This window comes from Acartia tonsa, chromosome 5 (genome assembly GCF_053477335.1).
Source record: "Acartia tonsa isolate MP-2025a chromosome 5, ASM5347733v1, whole genome shotgun sequence".
Taxonomy (NCBI): Eukaryota; Metazoa; Arthropoda; class Copepoda; order Calanoida; family Acartiidae; genus Acartia; species Acartia tonsa.
Window position 1 is genome coordinate 31,365,230 of NC_137264.1, and position 12,401 is coordinate 31,377,630.

The 12,401-nt window shown below is 32.9% G+C and overlaps 2 protein-coding genes across 4 annotated transcripts in view; both read right to left on the minus strand.

Annotated features, from left to right (window-relative positions):
• LOC145319277 (uncharacterized) overlaps positions 1–12,401 on the minus strand; it is a 31,571-nt gene that overhangs the window by 18,862 nt on the left and 308 nt on the right. The gene's annotated exons all lie outside the window — the stretch shown is intronic.
• Positions 2,125–10,688, minus strand: LOC145319276 (uncharacterized). 3 transcript variants are annotated; one of them, XM_080161308.1, is made up of 8 exons: positions 9,145–10,688; positions 8,798–8,926; positions 8,404–8,597; positions 7,965–8,141; positions 7,020–7,606; positions 4,149–6,911; positions 3,707–3,873; positions 2,125–3,343 (listed from the first exon to the last, which is right to left on the minus strand). In XM_080161308.1, exons 1-5 carry the CDS (start codon positions 9,536–9,538, stop codon positions 7,289–7,291), a joined length of 1,212 nt encoding a protein of 403 aa, XP_080017434.1. In that variant the 5' UTR covers positions 9,539–10,688; the 3' UTR covers positions 2,125–3,343; positions 3,707–3,873; positions 4,149–6,911; positions 7,020–7,288. The 3 variants fall into 3 exon arrangements, with proteins under 3 accessions (XP_080017434.1, XP_080017433.1, XP_080017435.1); XM_080161309.1 differs by lacking the exons at positions 7,965–8,141; positions 8,404–8,597; positions 8,798–8,926; positions 9,145–10,688 and having other exon boundaries at positions 2,489–2,813; positions 3,173–3,343; positions 7,020–7,291; XM_080161307.1 differs by lacking the exons at positions 7,965–8,141; positions 8,404–8,597; positions 8,798–8,926; positions 9,145–10,688 and having other exon boundaries at positions 7,020–7,291.

A 12,401-nucleotide genomic window follows, 5' to 3' on the forward strand; every position in this document is an offset into this window, starting at 1 on the left:
TTTGTGAATGTTGACATCTTTGTCAAAATTTAATTTCTTGAATATTACTAATTAGTTAAATAAAGATTTATACTAAGTTTAAAATCGAGAAGACAATTAAAAAACAAAAAAGCTATCCGATACAGACTGATGGAACTAAGGACGGACCGACCCTAAAAGTATAAAAAGCCCCGCTTATTACAATTAAATCAAAGTTTTCTATAATTAGGTTTAATCCGTCCTATTGATAGCTATTATCGTTTATCCAAAGTGTTAGAATTGTTCTTTTGATTTAAAACTTAATTTCCTTATTTGAATAACTATTATAATGTTAGAAAAGTCAATAGAAAGTTGGAAATTTAACAAGTCCATTTTCTATCACTGAGATTGCACTAGTACCCAAAGTTTTATAATAACGCTTTCTTATTCGTTAGCTTAAAAACTTTTGTTTTATTGGTTTGTTTTTTAAGTTGAGTGTTCAAACGTTTCAACCACTAATTTTCACCTACATGTACGTTGGGTAATTTTGTGTTTCATCATCTATTTATCTGCCATTGTCTGATCCCTTTAGATCCCTGATTTTCTATCCTACATATACCAACGTGTATTATTGTTGAAAAGATTGACTTTTAGGAATATTTGTTAATTTCAAAGTTGACCTAGGATAGCTCTGTTTTGAATTTTGAAATTGTGTTGAAAGACTTTTTGAAAACAACAACTCTTTCTTGTAAACTATCTAATTATCGCAAGTAATGCTATTATATAAAGAATTTTTTTTTGTCTGTAGCGAAGGATCTCGCTTACCGCAGAACCGATATAGTTCTCCTTTACAGTAAAGCTTCTTATTGGTCCAGCGAAGGTTTATAACTATTTTTGGGAAGGGTATCTTTACCATCCCAGAAAAAGATGACCCTCAAAATAAATTATTTTCTTTTCCCTTAAGTATCCCTAGAGGATTTAGGGGCGCAGCCGCTAGTCATATTATATAGTAGTAAGCTTTTCTTGTGCTAGGGGCGCAGCCGCTAGTAAGGTAATAAAGTAGTAGAATGTTTTGAAAAGCCTGATGTTGGCTTTTTAAAGAAGCTTTTAAATTCCTATAAAAAATTACGTTTTACAGTACAAATCAGCAATGATAGGTCAATACACATACTAAACTACCAATATCAGGCCAGTATACATTTTAATTGACCAATAGTATGGCCAGTATGATTTAAATTTTTTGGAAATGCAAAAAGCTTTATTTTTAAACAAAAACCAAACTGATAAAAATTAATACCCAATTCTTTTTTTCATTTGAAAAACCAACAAAATTGGTGCTTATCCTTATAAAAAGTAACAGGATGTCTGTCTGTTTGTCTGCACCGATAACCGCTGAGCCGATCGGGTTCTCCTTTACAGGGTAGCTTCTCATAGGTTCCAGGAAGGTTTATTACTATTTTTGGAGAGGGTACCACAACCATCCCAATTGAAATCGCCCCTAGAAAAAAATTACCCTCCTCTCCAAAAAAAAACCCTATCCCCCCCCCCAAAAAAAATTTGGTTACTATTTTAAAAAAATCTAAAATAATAGATTTGGTTATCAAATTCGACTCTCCATTCCTCAAGTGCCAATTTTAGGCATCTAGGGACGTAACCGCTAGTCTTATAAAAAGTGCTTTGCGAGCACAGCAACCCCACCGTTATTTTTTCTTATCAGCGGGGCCTATATAATAAAAACTTAGTAAAATAAGCACTGCAAAGAGTGCAGTATCATACTACAGGGTGTTTTTTTAATTAAACAAAAGTATTGCCTAATTTAACCCACTTACCATTGACAGAAATTAATAATTTATATCTTATTTTTTCTTGACAACATCCATAAAAGCGAAGCACTGAAACAGTAGGACTAACGGACATTAACATTGTATAGTGTTAGAACTTAATTATCATAATATAAATTTATAAGAGTCAAAGCAAAATTGTAAGTAAATTTGTTGAAAAACTGCTTGATACTGGATCATTTTTATGGACATACTTACACTTTTAGAACTTGATTATAGAGTTGCTTCGCTTATTACATTATACTTTTATACTGTTGTCCCAGGAATCAATATACCAAAAATCAGATCAATCCGATGAATAGATCACATAAAAATTTGTTGTTATTTTGTAACTTCATGTTATTCCATTAAAAACGTCTTATTTCGTTTCCTTATGCTACAATTAATATTTTTTATCGATCGATATTCCATAAATCACTAAAGAATCCGTCGAAAATAAGCTAAAAGAGTTTTAATATTGGGAAAATTCGAAGAATTCGATAAGTATTTAGGAACCAATCGAAATGAAACGAAGAAATTCGCGAGAATAATCGGATAAATAAAACCAGTTCGAAATCGAAAAATTTTATGGTAGGTAGTTATTAAAAAATTCTTTTTTCTTAAAAAAGAAAACATTTTAAATAATCTGAAAAAATACTGAGAAAAGAACTAATATGCAATTTTAAAAATTTCTGTTTTATTTAAGCATTTTTTTAAAAATTGAAAAGCATAAATAAAAATAATACAAATGCATAATAACTTAGTTCGGCAGAGTTACTATGAAGGTTTGAGAAGACTCGATGGCTAGAAGATCTTCGCCGTTGGCTCTAACCTCCGGAACGTCTTGAGGGAGGGGATAGCCATCGTTGTTGAGAGGGCATCCTTGGGGGTCTAGATAGCCCGAAGCTAACAAAATCTGGAAGATAAGAGCGCGGTTCAGAGGTGCTGAATGGGCTGAGGACCAAGAGGGAGTCGTCCGTGAAGCGATGGAATTGGAGGCTTGGTCTGTAAGGGCTGCTAAAGACCTGGGGACTGCTGTACTCGAGGATTTTAGCATAATCTTGGAGAAAATCTCAATAAGCGTTGTATCATCAATAGCTCGATAATGTTGAGCTGTAGCTATGGAGCGCCATCTGCCTAAGACTCGGATATGATCATCGCTCATACCTAATCTAAAGGCAGATGACACTCCTAAGCTTTTAGCAGATTTAGATGTAATTTTATGCTTAAGTCCTAAGTTACTATAAATTAAGTTTACATCCTTCATTAAGGTGGAAGTTGAAATTGCGTAACGTCCATCCGCGACTAGGATTCTAAAAAATATAATTACCGATAAAATTTGTGACAACTTAAAAAAGAAAAAATGTATGAATGTATTATGCTTAAAAACTCGCCTAGAAGATTTCGAAGTGGTACCATTCCCTGTACGGGGCAGCAAATAGCTCGTATCCAGACAGGAAGTATCTGATGAATACAACCGGAGCCTATTGTAATACAGGACCAACAATGAATAAAGACAATATTCTGATCCATTGAAGATCACGTAACTGGTGGAGCCCTCAAATCTAGAAAAATAATGTTTATGTTTTTGTGTAAAAAACGACGATATTCTAAATGAAATGCAGAGTTGGAGAATGTATAATAAATTTGAAAAAAGATTTTCTGGAATTTTCTGTAACAATTTACGGTAGAAGAAATAGGTATTGGGTAAGAAATTATTTGTAATTATAAACATTTTAAACTAAGACATTGAAAACTTGAAAGAATTTGTAATAAGATAATTAGAAATTATTTGCAATTATAATGTAATTTCTAATGTAATATTAAGTAAAAAATAGATAGAAAAGAATGTCGTATGATATTTGAAAAGATTCTGGAAAAATTTTTGAGAAAGAATTGAAGAAAGATTTTCTTGTTAAAATAAGTACCTAGGGTCAGTTTTAGAAGATCTGAAGGTTACGCTCATGGCTGGCGTATCTCCTAGTGTGGTAACCGCTAGATCACAGGCTCTTAATCTTAACAGGTCAGATATGCGCGCACACAAGCTGTACTGAAGGTGCTGAGCCACGATTGCTCGGAGGGTCACAATTGGAATCTTAAGAAAACAAAGTTTCTATTAGAAAAATAATATTAAAGGAAAATACAAAAGCGTAGAAAACTCCATGTCTTAAAATAGTTGGCCCAAAAAACTAATTTCGAAATTTAAGAAATAAGATTTCTATTAGAGATCAATGTGAATATTAGAAAAACGTAAAAAACTCCTTAATATTAAATGTAGTTTGGTCCGACAACTTAAAAATAGCTAAGTAATAAGTATGAATCGAAATTTATTCGAAAAAAGGATTTATTGATTCATATGAAACAAATTACCTGATCTGGATTCTTTAGAAAAGGTGTCACGTGCTTATCGATGGCCAAAGTCAGGTACTTTATGGGCAGTTTAGGCGCTTTCTTGGTCAAAGGCTGTTCTGCAGAGGCTCTTCTCGTGATTCCCTGATACATTCTTTCAATTTGGGGGGTCCAAGGGGATTTCATATCTAAAGCACTGGCTAAAAAATCTATCGCGCCTGCCAAACCGACTACGGCGGATTTTTTAGCTGCGGAATCCTCTAAGTATTCAATGTAGGCGGCTAAATCCTTTTTTGAAAAATTTAACAGAGATTTATTTCTGTTTTCGCAAAATATTTCAAAACGGCGTAATGTACGATTGTGGAGTAGCTGCGTGGACTTAGTTCTAGAAGACGCTGTCAATTTTATATGGCGTTTCCTTTTTTCGGAAAGGTTGTATTTCTCTAAAACTGACGGAAAATACAGAGGGCCTCTTTTTTCTAGAGGTCTATTGTCTTTAAAGGTTTGTAACTGAGCATTAAACTTATGGTAATTTACAGTGGAATGTTTGAAAGACGTTCTCATTGTAAAGATGCTGAAAAAATTTTGTACAATTCATTAAAAAACATATTGATTAAAATTGTGGTAAAGGAATGGCATAGTCTTTACCGGTATGAATCAATAAAGCGAGAGTTTTAAACGTCTTATGACCGTTGAAAAGATTATTTGGCGTAGAAGCAATGTAGTAAGGATCCCAGAGCAGAAAATTTTTTACAAAAGAATTAAAATAAGATCCTTTAACAATACAATTCCAGAAAGGGTATGTCGGCCATAAGGGCAAAACTACCACTGCTGTTATATCCTCATATAATTTTAATTTATTAAAAACACGAGAAAGGAGAGAAATCGGGGGGTGGATGTAGTAGCATTCTGAACTGGTCAGGGAAACTGTGAAAAAATCAATATCAAAACAATTTAGTTGGGGGAAGGGGGAGATGAATTTCTCTACTTTACAATTCTTAGATGTTGCGAAACAGTCAATTGAAATTTTGATAGAAAAATAATTTTGAAGAAATTGAAAATCATTAGAACTAATCCCAAATTCATTAGAGGATTTAAAAAGCTTAGAGCCTAAATCTGCTAAAGTAATGAGTGAACTGTCTCGGGGCATCCATTTAGGTATAATACGGATTGCGTATTGGAATTCTAGAATTTTTAATTGAATTAATAATTTTTGAATAACTAAATTACGGCTTCCAATACGCAAAAAAGAGTAAAGGCACATGCTATCTGTTATCCAAATAACCAGCTGTCCTTTAAGGGTGGCGAAATAATTGCTATAATGTTCAAAAGCTTTAACTATACTTAAAAGTTCTCTATGGCCTGAAGATAATTCAGCCTCTTGTGGAGTAAATAAATAATCAGAGATAATCTTACAGTCTCCAGCTTTGAATGAAAAGGCTGAGTGGTCAGAAGCGTCTGACACAAAAATATTACAATGTTTATTTAAATCATTAGGATCAATGTTGTCAATTAAGAAAGATGTTTGATGGGGGGAAAAAACTTCTATTGTTTTGGATTCAGTACGAATTGGTTGCCCGTTTAAAGAAACAAAATGTTCTTTACAGAGGGACAGCTCTTGAAACATATCTGCATTGACAAACAAAGCTCCTTTCCAGCCATACTGTGAGGTGTAAACACCAAGGGCATGATTAGAGTTTCTAGCCACGACGCGAATAAAATCTCCATGACTAAAATATGCATGACATAATTTGCCTAAAAAGGAGGCTAACATAGTAACATCTACAGGATCGTTAGAATCAAAAGCAGCTAAAATTTTGTCAAGAAGAAATAAAACTTTCTGAATTTTAACAATGGGCAAGGAAATTATCATTTTACTACTATCAAGAATAAAATCTAAATATTGTATACGACGAACAGGTTCTAGTTGACATTTAGAAAGTTGAAAATGCCAACCTGCACATAGTAAAACTGATAGGACAAAGTGAGTACTAAGAAGACATTTAAAATAATTTACTTCGACAGTCAGGCCGTCATCAATATAGACACTCACGTCTATATTGTGACGGTGACAAAAATGTTTAACTGGGCGTATCAAGGCATCAACTAGAAATACGGCTGAGGCAACCCCGAAGGGAAGCCTTAAATATTTGTAAAAAGAATAGGAATTATCAGCATTTTTATAACAAAAACCAAAAAGTTCAGTAACGGCAGGATGTAGATGTACTTGATGGTACATGCCCCGCAAATCCCAAGATGTAAAAAATACATCCTGAGAAATGCGAGGCAGCACTGTCTTAATATCATTTAAAGAGACGTTCTCTGGCTGGAGAAGTAGATTAATGTGGCGGGATAAGTCGATGCACAATCTAAAAGCAGGAAATATTTCGAAAAAATTTAAAAAAGGGGTGAAAAATGAAAGAATTTTTTGAAAAAATTGAATTTGAACAAAAAAAAATATTTGAGAGGTAGAGAAAATAATTGAAAACGAAAAGAATATTATATAAAAAGGGGGTAGAAAAAGAAAAGGGGAATCAAAAAAAATTGAAAAAGAAATTTAGGATAATATTTATGTGTCGAAAAATTTCCTGAGTTTAGTTGTGTTAGTTAAACTACATGTTCTGCTAGCTACCGTAAGAGGTGAACAACAATAAGGCTGATGATCGATTTTAGCAATAATACCTTTGTCTAGCAAAGATTGAATCTCTTGACGAACAAAATCTGGATTGCGGACAGCGCTATTGTTGTTCTTCTCGAAATACGGTGACACTGGAGATGTAAAAACTTAAAAAAAGATAGATTATGGAGAATAATTGTAAAAAGAAGACAAAATTTTTTTGGAACAATTTCATATAAGAAATAATGTGAAAAGAATTATTCTCAATAATCTACCTGGTTGATATCCAAAGGTAAGTGTTTGCAAAACAAAAGATGGTGCATGGAGAATATTTTTATAGAAATTAATTGCTGTAAGTGAATGAATAGAATAAGCTGGCGAATAACTAGATAAAAAATCCGATTGAATATCATATAAACGTTTATAATGGTCATAATCTTCTGTGAAACAAAAATTTTTCAGAGAAGCGATATGAAAATTTGGAATGTCGGAGGTAGGTATCTGTAGGTTTAAATCTTGAATAGCGTAAAGCGGGGTAGAATCATTATTTAGGGTTGGCGGAAGGACAGTCTTCGACTTTATGACCTTCGCCGTTACATCCGTGACAGCGAAGAGATCCTCGACCTCGTCCTCGAGATCCTCTACCCCTAGGGTTTGAGCCTCCATTTGAGTTAAACCGGCCGTTAGAGAAGCCGCCACGTGCTCCTCTGCCATAGTCCCCTCGAAAGTCAGGCAGGGAATCCGAGATACGTTGCTGCTGGGTGGTGAGGTAGCGTCTGTTACCTGCTAGCGCCACCCGGTTGGCGTGGCCGATGTTTTTCGAAAAAGCCAGTTCGATATACCCGATGGAGCTTTCAGCTATCTAGATAAAAATGAAAATGTTTTAAAATTTGGAATAAAATATGTTAATCTCTAGCTCAATGAAAAGAAATGTGTCGTAGGAATTATCTTTCCTGAAACTTAAATAAACTGAAAAATAATGTAAATGTCACAGAATAATCTTATAAACCTTTTTTCTGTGGTGCGGAAGCTAATAAAACTGGTGTTAATCAAATGTTTGCACGTCTTCTTTAAAAAGCAAATTTGAAAAAATAAATTTCATAAATAAGAAACGATTCCTATTGATCGGATCTGTACGTAAAAAATAAGAAAAACTAAAAATTGGCATAGGTTTAGTTATTATAAAACGAAAAAGAAGAAAAAATTTATGAATTTCTTGCCTTTATTGCTTGATAGCAGGCTTGCAGCGACTGCTGTAGGTCATATAACAAGTTCTTGGGGGCTTTCAGCGCTATAAGACGCTTCGCAGCATCCTCGACATAATTCTTCGAACGGCAGGTGTCTCTTAAGACACATTTTAAAAATGTGAGAGAGACGTCATTCTTTTCATCCAAAGACTTAATAGAAAAACTATTGTGAGATTTCCAAGAAAAGAATTTCAAATTTGAAAAAAGATAAACAAAAAATTAATATTTGAGATAGCAAAAAATACTCAAATGTGGAAAAGAGAAAAATTTTTAAAGGAATGTAGAAAAAGAAAATGCCCTTAACCCAAGATAACTGCCCTTTTTTTGTTGGAAATAGACTAAATAACCCCTACATATATTAAAAAATATATGTTTGATCAAAAAAAAATTGTTTTAAAATGTTTTTTCTTACGTTTAAATGTTCGAAGAGGCGTTCCCGTTCGGCATGTATGTCTGCTGTCGTCATGCCAATCCAAGCAGGTGGGTCTGACAATATTTCAGCTGCTCGCCGGAGGCGACGTCTAGCTTTTCGGCCGCCTACTAGTTGGCTGCTACTGTCGGAATCGGAAGAGTGCTTCTTGCTCTTCTTCTTTTTCTTCTTCTTTCCTAAAGAAAGAATGTATGAAGACATAATAATCCGAAGAATAACGTCAAATATTCAGTCGGTGTTCATAGAAACAAGAAATTTATCTTTCAAATGAATTGAACCAAAATAAATTTCTGTAATAATATCGTAAAAAAAATTTTCAAATAGTTCATATATGGGAGAAAGAAAGGATTTTCTTTTAAGTATTTTAAAAAAGTACCTTTTCTTTTCCTTTTAGGTTCATCTGATTCCGTAGAACTCGATGATGACGAGAAAGAACTGGAAGAAGAGGAACTACTAGAGTAGCGTTTCTTCTTTTTTGACTTCTTGCGTTTAGGGGAAAAATCATCTAAAAAATAAAAAAGATTTAAAAAAGAAATAAGATGGAAAAAGGTGTAAGGCAGTAAAAAAGGAAAGAATAAAAAAGAGGGGGGGGGAAAAAATTTAAAAATTTGAGAAAAGAAAAATGTTTGTAAGGGTAAAAAACTGCTAAGAAGACAAAATTCATATGAACTTCAATTTCTCAATTATTGAATCAAAGTAATGAGTACTAAGTATACATTTTACCTGAAGACACTGAAGCATGTCTGACAGGCATCTTAACTTTCTCAGATTCAATATGTGGAGCTGCTGACACTGAAGGTCGCGCTGGAGCTGCAGACTCTTGAAGTCGCGCTGTCATTTTCGGAGGCTGATTAATTTGTGGCACAAAACCTATCCCCGGCAAATATGAGCCCGCTGGGGGAAGGTTGTTTAACCCCAATGGATCTTTTGGATCCTGGGGAATAATCGTTTGTGCGACCGATGACGGACCTGGAGCTACAACCGACGAGGGAGCTGAGGTATTGACTGGAGCTGAATAGGATCTAGACAAATTTGTGGTTGGAACCACTGTGGATGCGGGGGGGGGGGAATTATCCTCATCTGAGGAGTTGTGCGAATGTCCTGTAGGAACAGGCATTTTTAGGTCTGAAGAGGAAATTTAAATTTAAAGGAAAAATTTAACAACAATGTTAAATTAAAAAACATTCACGAAAAATTTCATGCAATATAATAACAATAAAAACATGCTGTAATTTTTAACGATCAGTATTTTTTGTAAGAAAAGAAAATCGAAAGAGGAAAAAAAATTTAAATTAATTCAAGAAGATAGTGTTTGAAACATTAAATGAAAGAAAATAAGAATTTTTTGTGATAAGAAAGAAAAAGAAAAAATTTTAATAATTTAAGTTAATCAAGAAGTGACAAGGTGTTGCGACATTCTGCTTCAAAATCTTTAAAAAACTGGCCAAAATTATCATATACAGATTTTGCGGATAAAAAATCGTCATCTAAAGTATGGTTAATTTCTTCTAATTGATCTTTATAACGAGATGCACGATTAATCAACTCTCTGACTACTAAATGTTTATCAGTTTTACTTTGATAAACGACAAAATAATGCAGGTTTAAGCCTAAAATCTGCTTATAGGCGACTATATTTTGAGCATGGAATGACTTAACACTCCTGAGTTTATAGAATTCGAATGGTGTCATGATCACAAAGGATTTAAAAAACGTTGATCTGAAAAAAATGTTAGAGACATGAATAGGTAGAATGTCAAATTAGAAAAAACAATATTAATATAAAAATACAGGAATTAAGAAAGCAGAAAAATAAAAAATTTCTAATAAGAAATAAAGGGTTAGGGAGGGTGGGTGAAAACGTATTAAAAAGCGATGTAAGAGAGAGTACTAGCTCTATCGGTGGAATGAAAACGAATGAAAATATAAAAAACGTTTTGTATTAAAGTAAGTTTTAGGAGATTTCAACTCGTGTGCTGGCAGGCTATAAAAACGTGTGACGCGCAAATTTTCGAGAATGCTCCGTGATGTATTTCAGCAATCGATCAATAAAATAATATCAATATTCCTCATTAATTCAACAAAAAATGGCCATTTTGTAACTTCATGTTATTCCATTAAAAACGTCTTATTTCGTTTCCTTATGCTACAATTAATATTTTTTATCGATCGATATTCCATAAATCACTAAAGAATCCGTCGAAAATAAGCTAAAAGAGTTTTAATATTGGGAAAATTCGAAGAATTCGATAAGTATTTAGGAACCAATCTCCATTTACTATTTAAATTCTCTTGAATAATCCCCAAATGCAAATAAAATCCCCAACTGAAAATAGTAAATGAAATAATACGTTGAAAAAACATATATATAATACACTAAAAACTAAAACTTACTGTTGAAAACGTATTAAAAAGCGATGTAAGAGAGAGTACTAGCTCTATCGGTGGAATGAAAACGAATGAAAATATAAAAAACGTTTTGTATTAAAGTAAGTTTTAGGAGATTTCAACTCGTGTGCTGGCAGGCTATAAAAACGTGTGACGCGCAAATTTTCGAGAATGCTCCGTGATGTATTTCAGCAATCGATCAATAAAATAATATCAATATTCCTCATTAATTCAACAAAAAATGGCCAAAAAAGTAAAAAAAATCAACATGTTTAAAATGGACGTACGGACATTTTGGTAATGATTATAGAGTTGCTACGCTTTCTAAATCGTACCCAACTACTATAGGAATCACCATGCAAAATTTGAAATCGATAGGACAATTCTAACAGGCCTAAATTAACGGAAAAAGCTATCCGTTACGAACGTACGGACGGACCGACCCTAATTATAGAAAAGCTTCGCTCGCTTTTAAAAATACCCTGTACTTCTGTGTAAGGAGAATCATAAACAATTTATTTGAATTTTTATTTCATTGTCAATGCAGAAAGAAAGTCGACATTGAAATGTAAATTATAAACGTTCTCTCATTCAATGACTTATAACTCTAGGTATTTTGATAAAATCTTAAATTGATGGTTTAGACTAGCAGTGCATATAGTAAGATATATAAGTTGGAATAGTTATTTCTCGTATCGTATTATAAACGGCTTTCCGTGGATATAGAATACATTATACAGTGTGTTTTTTTAAGAGAACTTTTTTGAAAGCAATTTTACCTCACTTATAGTCATCAGAATTTAATAATTAATGGCTTATTTTCTTCGTTTTTTAAGGCAATTAATAGAACACCAAAAAAATATTTCAGTTTTTATTTAAAAAGTACAGTAAAATCTAAAATTCAAAACTTAGGTGTCACATCTAAAAATGGTTTTAGCGCATTTTTCTTATGCCTAAATCTTCTACCCTTTGCAAGAAAAAAATTGGATTTTCTGTAGTCAACTTTGGGGGGCCAGTACTCCCTCCCTGGTTGAGATATGACCTTCAAACTTTGATATGTTCTAGTACATGTCCCCATTAATATCTGTATACATTTTAAGCTCTATATCTCAACTTTGAAGCGTTAAGCATCCATTCTTGCAAAAGGTAGAATATTTGAGCATAAGAAATGCGTTAAAACTATTTTTAGATGTTGACACCTAAGTTTTGAATTTTAGATTTTACTGTACTTTTTAAATAAAAACTGAAATATTTTTTTGGTGTTCTATTAATTGCCTTAAAAAACGAAGAAAATAAACCATTAATTATTAAATTCTGATGACTATAAGTGAGGTAAAATTGCTTTCAAAAAAGTTCTCATAAAAAAAAACACTGTATAATCGTAGAAAACTCGTATGGATGAGAACCGGTTCCTATCCACCGGATTCGAATGAATACGAGAAAGAATTTTAATGTTAAGAGGGAGATTTGAAATCTGCATAAAATATTAAGGATTTTTTTTATATAAAATTAGTTTTTTGTATAATTCTTTATCTAAAAGCGCAAATACAATTTAAGTTAATTAATTTTGACATCCGTTATAGGTGGATTGA